Source organism: Corvus kubaryi, unplaced genomic scaffold (genome assembly GCF_017639235.1).
Source record: "Corvus kubaryi isolate FWS band 111438036 unplaced genomic scaffold, C.kubaryi_AGA036_p1.0 37398, whole genome shotgun sequence".
Taxonomy (NCBI): Eukaryota; Metazoa; Chordata; class Aves; order Passeriformes; family Corvidae; genus Corvus; species Corvus kubaryi.
In genome coordinates, this window is record NW_024581137.1 from 29,105,822 (window position 1) to 29,121,155 (window position 15,334).

General features: G+C 38.9%; 1 protein-coding gene across 5 annotated transcripts in view; it reads left to right on the forward strand.

Annotated features, from left to right (window-relative positions):
- The window catches only part of SNX13 (sorting nexin 13), a 67,262-nt gene extending 63,613 nt beyond the window's left edge, over window positions 1–3,649 (forward strand). For all 5 annotated transcript variants that reach the window (XM_042043217.1, XM_042043218.1, XM_042043221.1 and 2 more), the window contains one exon: window positions 86–3,649. In XM_042043217.1, coding sequence (XP_041899151.1) covers window positions 86–333 — 248 coding nt within the window. In that variant the 3' untranslated portion in view covers window positions 334–3,649. The remainder of the gene's footprint in view (window positions 1–85) is intronic.
- The last annotated feature ends 11,685 nt before the right edge of the window (window positions 3,650–15,334 follow it).

Sequence of the window (15,334 nt, forward strand, 5' to 3'; positions counted from 1 at the left end):
TGAAAGACTTACATTCAGTTTAAGTTTGTTGTTAACATGGAAGTAGAATTTAGCTTAAACTTCTTTGTAACTTCTGTTTTTGTAGATGAACTGAAGCACATCATAGGCGCTGAGACTACGCGGAAAGGCATCCTTCGGGTCTTTGAAATGTTCCAGCATAGTCAGCTGAATAAGAGAATGGTGTATGTGTTTCTGGAGAGATTCCTAGAAACCTTATTTCCACAAAATAAGTTTCCTGAGCTCTTCAACAAACTGCATTCAAGGTCAAAGCAAATGCAGAGATATAAGCAGAGACTACACTCTACTCAAGCGCCTTCCTTACAGAAAAGGTGACACTTCAAATCTATTAAGCTGGTGTTTGTTTGTCCAGGATTAATTACTTGGGCAGATTCTCTGGGGCTTCAAACTCACATGCTGTCATTTCTGCACCAGTCTTCTAGTGTCACATATTAGATTATTAATGCATCTGTAAGACCTGTGGATCTTCTCATCTTCGCTTGTAATTCAACCACTACCAGAATGGTTTGTGTGTCTTAAATGATTTGGTGCATCTTCATGCAACATTGAGAAGAAAACTGGCCCAGTATATCAGAATGCTGTTCCCTTCCGTTCTGAGTCGATGTTTTGCCAGCAACGAAAAGTGCCAGACTGTTCAAGTAAAGCACAACTATGGTGATACAATTGAAGAAAAGGCTGTTTTGGCACTGGGAGATAGTGCAATGTGTGACAGTCAGGTGGAATTGTTCTATGTTACAACTGTTGAGGCTCTGTAGGGCTATTTTAACATTCCTGTAAAGGCTGAGTTAACCAGAAAAGCAGTCTCTGGAATAGCAGGTTCATAGGAGAGAGGAGAAATAGCTATAGCCCCATCATAAAAGTACATTCATTGAATAAAAGTTGAGGTAAGGTGGCTTTTATGCCACATTTGCATCATCTTTCATATTTTGAAAATTAAACTAACCTTATATCTAATGGGGGTTTTAGTAAAAGCAGAGGTGCAGTAGAAACAAACCCTTTATTCTGATTATTGTGTAGCTTTAAGGGCCATATGCTGCTCTTACAGCGCCTGGCATACATTTTGCATGTAACTTCAGTGGAGAAGGAGCATCATATTTGTGTTCAATTGGTCTATTGGAACATAAGTCAAGTTGATAGTTGTAGAAGGAAAGGGATATATGTTTCAAAGAGGATAGGTATTGTGTTAGAAGATGAGGAAATTGCACTAAGACACAGTTTACACACTACTCCCCACTAAAATCTGGAACTTTTTTGGGATGTAAAAGACTATGTCCTATTTAATTGAAAGATTCCTTACCTTTTAGTGTGTAAGCCTCATGTGGAAAAATGTTAGAATTACTTGGTTCCTCGCAGGTAAAAGATTTCATTAGTCATATGCAAACACTTGGAAATTTCTGAATGCATCTCAGTGTATATATGAAAATAAAAAGGAAATAAAACTACGATATTTTTTTAAATAATTTTTTTATTTTTTGCATAGTGTAAAATTTTAATAAAAATTTGACATCAAGGCCCCACATCCATCTGTTTAGTTTCATTGAAGAAGTTCTGTCCAATTAAAAATACAGTAACATCTGAATAATCCTGTTTGGCCACAGCATATCTCAGTTTGTGTTTTCATTTCCATAGTCCCCAACTGTTTGAGCACTACTATCTTGAGTGAATAGAGGGTAATCTTCTAGAGTCCCTTTTTTTCTGAATGCTAAACACAGGGTAAGATACAGCTATGGATCAAGGATCCCAAGGATCCTTGTAGTAATTTGTGTCGTAATGGGAACAAATGGTCCTTTTATGCAAGTGAGACACAGACCTTTGATGAAAGCATTCTGAGACAAGATAGAAAGCTCTCAAAGGACCTCGTTAAATTGACTGACACCTCTATATAGATAATTTTTCTCATGGACTCTATTAATGAAATGTAGCCTTTTATCATACTGCTTAATGATGATCATATTGTACTGTTAACGTTCTCATACAGTATGCATGGGCTCAAGTGCACTTGTTTTTTTCTTTATTGCAGAACTAAATGCTGTAAATTAAATCCCTTTCTTTTGTAATCCCTATGAAGACAACTTGGTAAATGTAGAAGAAGCCCTCTCCCTTCCTCTCTGCAGGTTCTCTAGAAGTGTGATGGTTAAATGCTTTTGAATTTAACAAAATTCCTGAGTTCTGTGTGAAGTAATCAACATAGCCAGCTCCTATTGTTTACATGCCTGTATCTTCCTCTGATGTCAGGGTGCTCAACCATAACTGATATCTGACTGATGAAAGATCATTCAGCAGTTGTTCTTGGTGATACAGTAAATATCTCATTAATCCTACCAAATCTAATTTATGTCTTTTAAGTCACTGAATTTGTTAAGCAGTATGAAAGTTGGAAGTTCACATACTGTTTCGTCAAATCTGTGGAACCTTTTAACTATCTGTAGGTACCATGAAAAATTTCAAGAGGATAGTGATAATATACAAATTCGGCTTTTTTTTTTTTTTTTTTAAGTTATCTGGTACATTTCTGTACAAAAATAAAATAATATCTCTAGGAATGTGAACTGAACATAATACACCGTGTTTATTAGTCGTTTTACTTAATGAATTTATTACATATACCTATACACACATTTATATACGCATGTGTGCATATGTATATATGTATTGAAATTTTGTCTTCTGTATTTAATTACAGAATGTGGCTTCCTAATTCAGTGGTCCCTGTTGGCTGGCAAGAACCATCAGAAATGAGTACTTTTTGTTAAAGTGAATTTGTATGTCTCTTGATTTAAAAGGTTTTCCTGTCAACGATTTAAAGTATCCACCCTGTAAACCCATGCAGCCTAGTATCCTAGGAAGTTTCCAAAACTGAATGTTAATACACAGCAGTCTGGGTGTTTCTCCTGGCCTTTAGGTGCTGTGACTGGCCGCTGAAAATTGTGCCATTGTCAATAAATGCACTTGTTTTAGCCTTAATTATTTTTAAGAGAAAATGAGCAATTGAATTTTTCATTTGGTCCATCCTCAAGCTTGTGCTGCTGGTGTTTGCTAGAACTAAACAGTAAATTTTAAGTGCTACCAGAATGTGTACCAAAATGAAACTATATAAATTCCACAATCTAAATTTTAATTTTGTGCAATATTTTCATTTAATGCATGTGTATTTGAATAGCTGTAAAATAAATGAATTTTTAATGTTCTGAAGTCTAGGTTAAAAATGTCTTCTCAGCTGAACAATTCTGCATTCTGTTATGTTAGTTTATTTAAGGACTTGTTTTAAAAGTCTTACTTGTTACTCCTTTGTTAATTCCTTTGTTCTCAATGATCCTTGCTCTCCTGAGCAAAGTTCATATATTACAAGGGAAGAATCTGAAGAACACATCTCATAAACTCATAGAGCTGTTCTAAATTACTTGTGCATATCATTGTACAGTAAGTGTCAGCTGTGTGCCTAATTGTTCTGTTGATGCTTTTCCCCTCCCTTCCCCCTTCTCTCGTTTCTGTAACAAAGAATGAACATGAAACGGGCTGCCATGGTCACTTCTACTGAATGGCAGAGGACTCTGAATTTTTTTTTGGAGTTTGCATTTATGTTCTGTCCAATAGAAAGCTAAAAAATTACACTAATAAAGTATTAACAGGATTACTATGAGTCTCCATTTATTTTTCAAATAACTGTCTCACTAGCAGGTACAAAAGGTCACTAAAGATAAAACTACTGCTATTTAAATAAAGCAACCATTTTTTGATTATTTTTTGACATATAAACTGGGTTTGCTTCTAACAAATTAATCTCTACATTCATTTTTGACCAGTGTTTGCAGAGAGTCCTGTATTTTAAAAAGAAGCAGAAATAATGGGATTGTATGATGGGGGGGGGGGGCGGGTTATATTGGTGTGGATTTTTTTACTCTTTGGCTTTTTCCCCAGGGTTTATTTTTGCAGCAGCTGGATCTACCATGGGATCACAATTGTTACCCTTGATATATTTATTCCAGCTGTTTCACATTCATCAAAAAAATGTCCTGAGCTACAGAGATGTTAGTTCTTTGACCCTTGAGTAAAGTGTTTACCGCTTTGTCTTGCTACAGGATATAGAGACATACCAGGAATTTTACTAGCTGATTGGAAGTTCTTATTTGTTGAACCTGTTATCCTAGGGTAATTTCATGGCAAAAATACACTCCATAATAAGCTTATTTTTCAAAAAGTTTCTAAAATGTCTGCCCTTTGCTCACTGAGGGTTATATGTGTCTGTGGTTTATTTAAATCTTCTGTCTATCAGATTACTTAATTTTGGTTTTGATGTCTAGTGCCGTGTGATTGCTAAAGTTTTCATGGAGTTCAGTAGTCAGCATCAGTCTTCCTTGACTTAGCTACAAATTCCATAATTTATCTCTTGAAAGAAAGGAAATTGTATCATGAAAGGAATTAGTTCACTTTTGTTATGTATTTCAGAAGAAATTAAGCTTTAATAAACACTTCAAACATGTATGCCACTACAGTGTGTCCTTCCCCAAAATACGTTTGACTACTTTTGTATTCAGATATCTCAAACAACTGTTTCCCAGTTATTTGAGATATTTGCCATGTCTCTGAATTACTATGGTATGTTGGGCTTGGGATAATCTGTACGGGTCTGTTAAATAATTTTATCCTGGTTCAGCAAGGGCTACCTGGAATTCTCATTTGGCATTTTAGAATTGGACTAGTACATAAATTAATTCTGAGGTTGGGCTTAAGTAGTGAACAAGATTATATTGAATTTGTTGGCAATCAAGACCTACTAAATGGAAATAAGGAATGTAGATTTCAAAAACTGTATTGTTCTTTCTGACCATAACACTTTTAAACACGAGTCCAAAGTAGTCTGTTGAGGTTTTGTGCTGCATTTTCTCAACTTGAGCTCTGGAAACATGTTAATTCTGAATTAAATTGAGAGATAATGATGAAATTTTTCTGTTACCAACTTTTGGGAGTTTGAGGTAAGAGATTCTAAAAATTATTGAGAAATGGGAATCTTCTTCTTCATTTAGAACACGTGAAAGATGGTTCTGTGAGTTACCTGGTAATTCCACGTACAGAACAGCCAGAACTTTCACTTCTTTTTGTTCTTGTTCTTAAAATAGCCAGCCTGTATTAGGGTAAATACAAAACTCTGCAGATGTCAGCTCCCCTCAGCAAGCTACAGGTTTGTTATTTTTCAGTGTGATGGTAAAGCTGGAATTTGATTATCAAAGGCAATGTTTTTGTTACCAAGAACTTCATACAAAACATTCCTTTATAGTCTGTTTAAAAAATTGTTTTAACATCTTACTCAATTGTATGTTATCTATGTTGATTTAAAACACTGGCTTCCCCATTAATCCTGAACATCATTTCTGCAAACATGATGCCTTTCTGTGCTGGGTCCTAAAGTCCTGGTCACAGTCTTAGATTGTTGCTCCGGCCCCCCTGTAATTTGCCGGCAAAGAGAGGGGCAAAGCAAGATGTGTTCCAACCCAAGACTGCGAGTTTCAAGGTCTTTAGGGTCCCTTCGTGGTCGCCAGCAACTGATGCCTTTTCCTGGTCTTAAAATCAAGAGGCATACACAGTTAGAAGGGGAAAAGGGATTTTACCTTGGTATTTATTCTTAAGGATCCTTAGGTGTACACGTCCAGGTCATATGCATCGAGGTGTACCCCACCAAGTCTTTCCCTGTGTCTCTGTGTTTCTCCTCTTGTGTCTTCCCCCCCCAACATTGGGTATAACATTATAGGCTTTACTAATTAGCATATCTATCAAAGATTCCCCAATGAGAGGTTCAAGTGAACCCCCCCCTCCCCAAGGAACCTTCCCCTGGATGATTCTATCTTGGTTTACAGAATATGTTCTGGAGAGGACCTTGGGGTCTGGGGCACACTGATCCTTAGCTACGAAGCTTCTAAAATGTTTAGTCTCTTAGCTTAACAAACAAGTCCAAGAATGTAGGCAAAAAGCGCTAGTAATACAGAAGCTGTAAAAAGGTATAACAGGGGTATAACAGGGGTATAAAAGAAAAGGCAAAAATCTTCATGGCATCACAGACAAGACCTGTTTATATCTAAGGTAAAAACGCGGGTATCTGAGCGGGAAAAGGATAGGAGCTCCACGCAATGTTCTTCCGTCTTGGGGAATTGGATCACTGCAAAAGTGAAAGTGGGATGTCATGCATTTGGAAATTCACCAATTTTGCTGCCTTTGTGCAGTGCCATGTCATGGAAGCATGGGCTCATGGTTCTGTGGACCTCATGGAAAATATGTTAGTTTTTATTACATGTGGATTCTAAGTGTTGCTGAGGCTAGCGGCAAGTAGTTGTGATAAATGCCTCTGAATGGGTTGGAGCCTCGCCGTTCCCTCTAAGGAGGGAAGTGTAGCCCCTAGAAATGTGAGTGTTGCTGACAAGGGTTCTGTAGACCCAACACATGGGGTGTCACCGCTGAAAGAACCTCCTGAAGCACCTCAGTGATGCCGAGTGATTTCACATAGAAACACCTGTGCTGTTCCACTTGCTGTAGAATCCATCCTTTTTTACTTTCTGTCAATGGTATTGCTATTGCCAAGGATATCGTGGTCTCTAGAGGGTGTGTTGTCCTGAGCCTGAGGAGTGTAGTAATACTGGATAGATGGCTGTGTAGGAGGAGTCTTGGCTTGACAGTCATAATATTTTTCTTCTAGTATAGTGGACTACAACTGAAAAGAATCCGTAGGAAGCAATAACAAGAGGAATTTTAAATAATAATTAAGATTAATTATTAAGAATAATAACTTTAAAAGTTATTTTAACTAGAAACTTTTGTACTGATGATTTATTTATTTGATACCAAGTCAAGTGATCCCTTACTAAACTGAGAGAGATGTGGCTCTCATAGTGGGTCTATTAACCCATTTCTTAGAAAACCAACAGTAAAATTTTGTACTCACTTAGCAACAGCATGTGAAGTACAATATTCTCAGTTCATTGACTTGAGAGAGAATTGGATACACTGAAAAGAAAACACTGCAGAAGAAAAATTGAGGTGGGTCAGAAATTCCTCTCAATTTCATATTCATTTTGAAAACTTAAATAAAACCTCTATCAACATCCCATTCCAATACTTTAAGCTTTTACACTATTTATACAAATTAGACAGTAAATAGTTGAATTTTGCAGCATAATTGATTCTTTGTGCATGTGTACTTCTGAGACTTACACATTTTGTATTGAGCATTTCACCTCAGAGAAATACTATTTCACATGCAATACTTGTTTTCTTTCCTATTAGCTACTTGTAGGTTTTATCACAAATGAAGAGAAGCACTCTCCAAATAAACTGCCTAGTCTTTGCAAACTGCTTTGGTTGATCACATCAAAATTAGTTAAATTTGCTCAGCTAGAAAATACTTCTCTTTTTGTTAAAAGACATAAAAGACTAAGTGCCAGCACTAGGAATTGCCAGAGGTAATGTTTGCTGCTTCTGATTATTTCTTTTAACAATCAGCAAATCTCGTGTTCTTTCTTCCAAGGAAACCTAAACCAAGGAAGTCTAACACATAACATTAAGTTATATATATGTACATAAGTGTATGTTGTGTGTTGCAAAGTATAGAATTAAGTACAATCCTCCTGACCATTTCTGGGGGAAATGTGCAGTTTTAAAATCAAATATGGGGAAATGAAGAATTATGCTCTTGATTTTTTAAAAAACATAAAATATGCCAATCTTAACACCTTTTTTTAAGAATCCTTTTTGGCTGATTATTTTCTTTTTTTTAATCTAATCACTACTTTTATACTTGTAATAATCCCTAATGTCAAAAATACTCCCCCCCCCAAAAAAAAAAAAAAAAGAGAGGACTGGCATACATTTGCATGTCCCTTTGGCTACACGGAGTGTTTTCAGCTACTTGGAATGTTTTTCATGAACTTGCTCTTAAAATATGGACAAATGTAAACATGTTTATGGTAAGTGATGCCATGCATCCATGCATTGCTTAAACAGCAGTGGTACTAGCTTAAAGGCAGAGGGGTTGTCTCTATAGAGGCAATGTGGACGAACAACTGTGTTTTGTGGGCATTACGGATGTTCAGAGCATGGGAGCACCAGAGTTGTTAAAGAATTCTTTCAAAGCAGAGGGGGACACAGTGAACTCTTGGCTAGCAGAGGCTGATTACAAAACAGTAACGCACATACTGGTCGAGCACAGGAATGGGCTCCCCAGGGAATGGTCACAGCACCGAGTCTGTCTGAGATCAAGGAGTGTCTGGACAGCACTCAGGCACATGGTGTGATTTTTGGTGGTGTCCTGGGCTCCAGGACTTGGACTCACTGATCCTTTTGAGTCCCTTCCAGCTCAGGATACTCTGTTGTATGATTCATGAATTGCTGTCTGAGCCTCTTTTGACCATCTATGCTTTTGCCTTCTATGTGGTGGCCATCCCTTTAAGTTAAATGAGAAGGAAACCACAGTAAAGACTTCTGTTTATGTGCCTGTTTTTTATGGGCCTGGAATAATTTCGTTTAAATGAATCTTATCTTTCCTATTAACAATTCCACACGTAAGCTAAATTCCATTCTAACAGCCTGCTGCATCTTTTAGGTAATTTCATTTCACAAGTCCTAAGGAAAAAATATTCTAAGGATAATTGCCTGGGATCTTGCATGCTTGCATAGTGTATTACCGTAACACATCAAGTTAAAAAAATTCTACTCTTGCTTTTTTATTTAATTATGTTTGAAGTAAACCAGACAATTCTAGTATTGTTTGTGCTCAGTAGGTTTTACAGCAACAACTATTTACTCAGTGTAGGAATAAGTTTGAAAGACTGTTTTTAGTAAAACTAACTTAAACTTACAAAAAAAGGTAAAATATTTCCAAATACAATTAAATCTGATAAAAAATTTGCTCTTTTTCAACTCTGTAGTCAAAATCTAACATTTGTTGTTGTTGTTGTTCCTCAAGTTGCTTTGTTGTAGGTACAAGCAGGGGATAGCATGTTTCTAAAAGCAGATGTATTTTGAAGGAGATTGCATAGTGCACATGTGGAGTCGAATGATGCTCGTGACAAGGTACTCGTGGACAGGCAGTGATGTTACTGAGCACTGTTAGGAAGAAGTGGAGTAGAGGAGCTGAAACCCTCTTGAACTGTAGAGGTTAAAAAGAGGTCAGGCACTGGAGTTCTTGAATCTACACCCCTTCCTCTTGTCCGTCCTTCCCACTCCCTGCAGAGTGTTTTGGTTATGCTTTATGGCTTCAAAATTCAAGAAGCTTGTCTCCTGGCGTGATTTGCTGCTGACATTTCATAAGAATAATTGGTTGTATGAGATGAAAATAAATACTTCAGAAATATTTATGGATTTTCATCCAAAGCTTCATGGCAGCTAGTTCCAGGCCTCTGTTCTCATTTATTCTAACCCTGAGCCATGTTCCTGGTCTACATTCCTCTCTCTTTGCACAGTGTTTTATGTTCTGTGTTTTTTATCAGTGTGTGATGGTCCAGTAGTGCCTGAGATCTGCTTGGTATAAAGGCAGTGATTGTGTGTGTCAGTATGATCAGTGCATGCAGTAAAGGAGCTCCACTGGGGGAAAACTGACACACAGCAGGTGTGCAAGGAATAAGCAAAAACATTTTACTATGATAAAGATCATGAAACTGAAGGCCAGAGAATGTCAACTATTTCTAAGACCCCTGACATTTTCATAAAGTGGTCTTATGGTACATGCTTGCCATCATCTGTTCAGCTGTGGAGGGTTTTGAGAAAAAAAAGTTAATTCAGTGCTGCTGTCCTTGACAAAGTCCCAAAACCTCATGTTATGCACAAAAGTCTGTAAGCATAAAAATTAGTGGAAGGTGTAGTTTGAAATATTTTCTCCCAAAGCACTTGGTCTTTGTGCACTGTAGCACATTTGGGGTTGTTTGAGGATGGGATGCTTTGCAGTTTGGTTTCAGGGGTGCAGGAGTTTGTGTTTCTGAGCTCCACAGGACAGGGCTGAATATTTGCTACAGCCAGGTGTGATGCAAGATGGGCACAACCTTGCACAGAGAGAGGTAAGCTCCACCAAAGGCGTTTGCTCTGATAATTCTGGTGCTTTTGGGAAGAGAGAAAGGTCTGTTTTGAAAGCTACACTTCTGAAGTTCTCTGTTCCCACAGACCTGCTGATCCTTTTGTGTCAGAAGAGACTTTTCTGAAATTACGAAGGCTGTGGGTGTACAAGGAGGTTGCCCTGGATTTAGCAGTTGGATCTGGTATATGTTCTTTTCAAAATTACCTACCGAAAGTCAGGGATCTCCTTGGCATCTGAGTCAGATCAAGAGAGATGACTGGTGTGTTTGCAGATCGATTTGCTGAAAATCTGCCCTAGTTTCCCTCCTAGGAAAGAAGCTTCAAGTAGGAATAGATTGTGTGGAGCCTGCACTGAAGCCTTGAGGAACCTCTGGTGAGTCCCCCAGCTGAGAGTGGGCCAGGCTCAATGCTGAGCCCATGGGAGCCTCCATGTCTGAACAGAGAGACTGCCCAGGCAGTGGAAGAAGAGTTTTGTATCCCAGCATGTGGAGGAATGACGTTCAGGTCTAGCGGTATCTGTGTGATCTCCTGCACCTTTCTTCCGTGGAGCCCCAAATGGAGGCTGTAGGAAATCATGGCTCTGCTTTCAGGGGCACAGAAAGAGCACAAGGCTCTGCAGGGAACAATTTGGTCCGTCGCTTTTCATTTTAGTCCTCACCAGGAACTTCAGGATGGTGCTCACGGGTTGCAGCTTATTCTCTGAACAATAACTAGTAAGATAGCCTTGAATGATAGAGATTAATAAATCCATGACTTTTCCAGGCTGGTGCTACTTTGAAGCCCTGTCTTTAGTGCTCTTTTTTAAAAGAACAGAATTTAACTGTTTGTGTCACCATATTTTTGCTTTGGTGTATCGGTCGGGCCAGCCCAGCTTCACAGTAGTTGGCACTTTTACCCTCTTGGAAAAAAAGCCTCGCTACAGGTGTTTTTCTTTTTCTATAAGGGGGTTCTAGAAGGTCACAGAAGCATGAAATCTATCCTAATTCAGCTTAGCTGCTAATCACAGAGAGAGAAAGGAAAGTGTGACTGAGTATTGAGTAAATGTCAGTTGGCACCTGTTTTCACAATCTCAATTTGTTTTTCTTCTCACACTATATTACACCTCTTAATTTAATTTGTGACTAGCCTTTTCTCCTTCCAGCTGTCCAGGGCTGCAGGGCACACGTTCCAGCTGGTGTTATCGGGGGCTTTGCTCAGCCTGAGGACTGAGCTGAGCAAATCACCCAAGTCCTGCAGCCGCCCAGGATCTGGGTACTCTCTTGCTGCCTTATCTCACTTACAGGCTGGTAACTTGATTCCCTGGACCTGAAATGGAATATGCATATTTCAAATACCTTTAAAAAGTCTTTCCCATCCTAACTATGTTGTTTTGGGATTAAAATGGACTTTAGGTAACAGAGTGGCCCATTCATCAGCTTTGCAATAATTATGGTGCTAATGTTGATTTAAGTTTGTTTTTTTGAAGAGAAAGGTTCCTAATGGCATTTGCAGAAGGGTAGGCTGTCTGGCAGTTGTGCTCTGAGCATGTCACGTGTAAGGGCTGCATTCTCCTTCTCTCCCATGTGAAAGCACATGAAAAACAGCAGGGTGGGAGAAATTCAACATCCCAGCCCCGTGCCCCAGAAAAGTTTAAGGCAGTCCCAGAGTGACGTTCAGAGAAGTAGCAAATTTAATTTCTTGGACCTCAAGATATGATAGCTTAATCCTTCCTCTCCAGAACAGCTATCTTCAAAAATAAGATGCAATACTGTCTGGCAAAATTAATAGACAGACTGAGAGATGATGAATTTTTAAGATACAGAAGCCAGTGTTATCGCCAGAGCTTCTCTTTGTGTAGATCTTGGCATTCCAGGTCAAGAGAGAAGGAAATTGCCCAGCCCTGTTCTCCCTAAGCAAATGTTTCTTGTCTTCTCTCAACTCTCTGAATTTCTAAAAATTACAGTGTGTGTATGTTGCAGTGCATATTATTAAATAGGCTGTTAATTTGCTGTACAGAAGCTAATCTGTTACCAGCTGTGACTACTAGTGAAACTTGCTAGCTAAGGATACTTCCATCCTGATCAGCTCATTTTTTTACAAAAATCACTGTCACAATTTCTCTGACTGCTGTTAGCAATTTCTCCCATTTTAATTGTGGAAAAGTCCTTTATAGTGGTATGGTCCCTATATTAAATGATGCTGCTTCTTTTCCTCTCCATAAGTGTTTCCAGAGAGTGAATATGTTAGCAGTTGTCTTTCAATAAGTAGTCAGATTGAAAATGTGTTTCTGAAAATGGGTTCTATACTGAAGAACTGTATGAAGGGTTTTTTGTTGACAGTTTTTGTTTGTTTGTTTAGTTTGTTTGTTGTTGTTTTTTTGGGAGGGCTTGGTGGCTTTGGATGGAAAAAAATTGAAAAACATTTCATTTAGAAGCAATTTTGGTCAGCACAGGCTGTGGTTATGGATGGTATTGTCAGGGCAGGCATCAGACACATGGTCTTGGAGGTGGAAAGGGCAAAGACCTAGGTGGGAGTGACTGTCAGCCCTGCCAGCTCACAGAGGCTGTTTAAGGAAGCTCTAGAAAGTCTCTCATTTTCCCAAACCCTAAACAATTGCATTGTTTGTATTAAGGATGACCCAATATTGTATTTCATTTCGGCAGGTCATCCTCTGTTGCCCTTCTCTATCATTTTCTTGGCTTTATGTAAAAGCTCCTGGTGGGCAAAGGATCTGACATCTATTGAAATGTTACTCCCATTCTGCATGTATTTCATGGATGTGGGATGGATATTTGAGAAGAAACAACCTTTCAGTCTTCAGGTTTTGATTTTTAGTAAGTCTCTGCTTGCACATGATGACTAAAGAGGAATTTTTAGAAAAGTCACTCTTGTCACAGCTGGTGACTGCTTGAAGCCTGAAACTTAACACATGTTGAGGCTATCATCATATAGGTTATTGTAGTTTGCTGTGTCCCCCAGCCTTGGCAAGGGCAGTCTTATCTCTGCAGAGTACTGCCACAAAGACTGTATTTTTAACTGCATAATTTTCTGCTTTTCTTGCTGTAGTTGTTTTCATATCTTTTTAGTTGCCCAGAACCTGTAGAAGCAGTAACAGGAAAAATTAATCTGCAGAGAGATCCCATAACAAAGTCAGAAAAGTACACTTTGGCAGTTTTTGGCAAATGATATTTATAAAAACCGCCACATGCTCATTTTGATTTGCAATAGTCCTTTTTTTTCCCCAAGAAACCGTCCCATCTGTACTACTTTATAGTTCTCTTAGACCTGCTTCCTGTGTGCAGCAAATGCACTTTGAGCAAATGTGAAGAGTCTGGTGCCCAGGTGCAGTGTGGTAGCTGCTTCTGCAGCTGGTGGGAGACCTGGGTCTGCTCACAGCATCAGCTTCCTAATCACCCTGGTGTAATGCATGAGATAGATACATCCACCGAGTGACAAAGATTAATTTTTCTTCATTTTTATGATGTTTTCTGCTCTCCTTATAGTGCCTGATATTTGGCAAAATTATGCCATAAAAATTGGAAGATTCCCTGTTTTGAATTTCTTTTTCATCTCTCCTAGTCTTGCAGGTTTGCCATAATAGAATTATTGGGCTGTTTTTTGTTTTTTGTTTGCCTATATTTACTTATATTTTGTACTGATTGACACTACTTTGAATCAAAAATGTGCAGATGGTAGCACCTGATTTTCACAGTTTTCCAGCTAAACTTAGAAAGCAGAAGGTTTGTATAAAATGCTGAAAGAGATTTATGGCTTGCTGGCAGTCTTCCCTCCCTCTTGCCTCACTTTTCCATCTTTATTTTAACCCTTACATTGAACGCTGCCCTTTCAAAAAGGTATTATGGGTCTGATACGGCAAATAATTTTACTTGTGTGCCCATTGCTGATGACAGAAATGTCAGGTAAAACTTCAGTGTGTGCAGGTTAATCTGTAGAGGCTGCTGAATTTCTCTTGCATTCTCTCTAATGAGGGATGCTGCTGCCCAAGATTGTCGCACTGAGATAGAGAAAAGTGAAGCTTGGACGAGAAGGAAACACTAGGAAAATTTATTTGCCTAATTATCCCTTGTGGGAGCAGGCTGGATTCAACTTCCAAAGATCCTTATGTGTCCTGATGAACTTTTATTTTTCTAAGTGCAGAGAAATTCCCTAACAAAAAACCGCTGGCTTTAAAGTAGGACCACTTAAAAATAAGTGTTCCTCTTTTCCTGCAGTAAAAGTTGCTATTCTGAGTATTTCAGGCCCAGCACATTTTGAAAAGTTATGAGGAGTTACACAAAACAAAGTCTGTGAGGAGAAGTGGTGCATCCTTTTCCTGCAAGGAGGAAGAGGCTTCTCTTGAAAGGAGCCATGTATTCAGTTAAGAGAAGCGAGGTTTCCTGGTTGAAAGTGCAGCAAGATTCTCTACAGAAGAAAATACAGAGATTTAGTTTATCAGCTCTGAATAATTGATTCAAATCTATGAAATGAGACCTCCAAAATAATTACCCATTTTAGAAGGTCCCTATTATATGGATACTGTAGTGTCTGTATGACTTTTCTGTCAGACCTGAACACCTCTTGTCCTGTGTGTCTTAAATTACTCACACTGAGCTCTACGCTCTGCCCAGCATGGTGGAGGAAGAAGGCAGTAAACCTGTTACTGTGTGGCAAAAGAAGATCTGCAGAGCTGGGGAAAGGCCTGCAGCACAAATCTTATGAGGAGGGAGCTGGGCTTGTTTACCCTGGAGAAAAGGAGACTCAGGGAAGACCTTATGGCTCTCCACAAGTGCCTGAAAGGAGGCTGTAGCAAGGTGGGGCCCAGTCTTTTCTTCCAGGTAACAAGTGACAGGACAAGGGGAAATGGCCTCAAGTTGCACCAGAGGAGGTTTAGATTGGATATTAGGAAAAAATCATTATCTGAACATGTTGCCAAGTACTGGCACAGGCTGCCCAGGGAAGTGGTGGAATGGCCACCCCTGCAGGTATTTAAGAGATGTGTAGATGTAGCACCCAGGGGCACGGTTTAGTGGTGAATTTGGTTAATGGTTGAACATAATGGTTTATGTTAAAGATCATTTTCAACCTAAATAATTCCATGATTCTCTGAAATTTGTCTGAAGCCTCTGCTGCTGGAAGGATGTGGCCTGAGCACTCCCTTGCTGGTCTCTGCCTGAAGGACTCCAGTCCTGCATTATTCACTGCTTCAGCCATCTGTGTTCACCTGGATCTTTTTGCATGGCTGAGAATTAAAATTGGTGTTTAAGGTCTTTGATGGCAATACCTA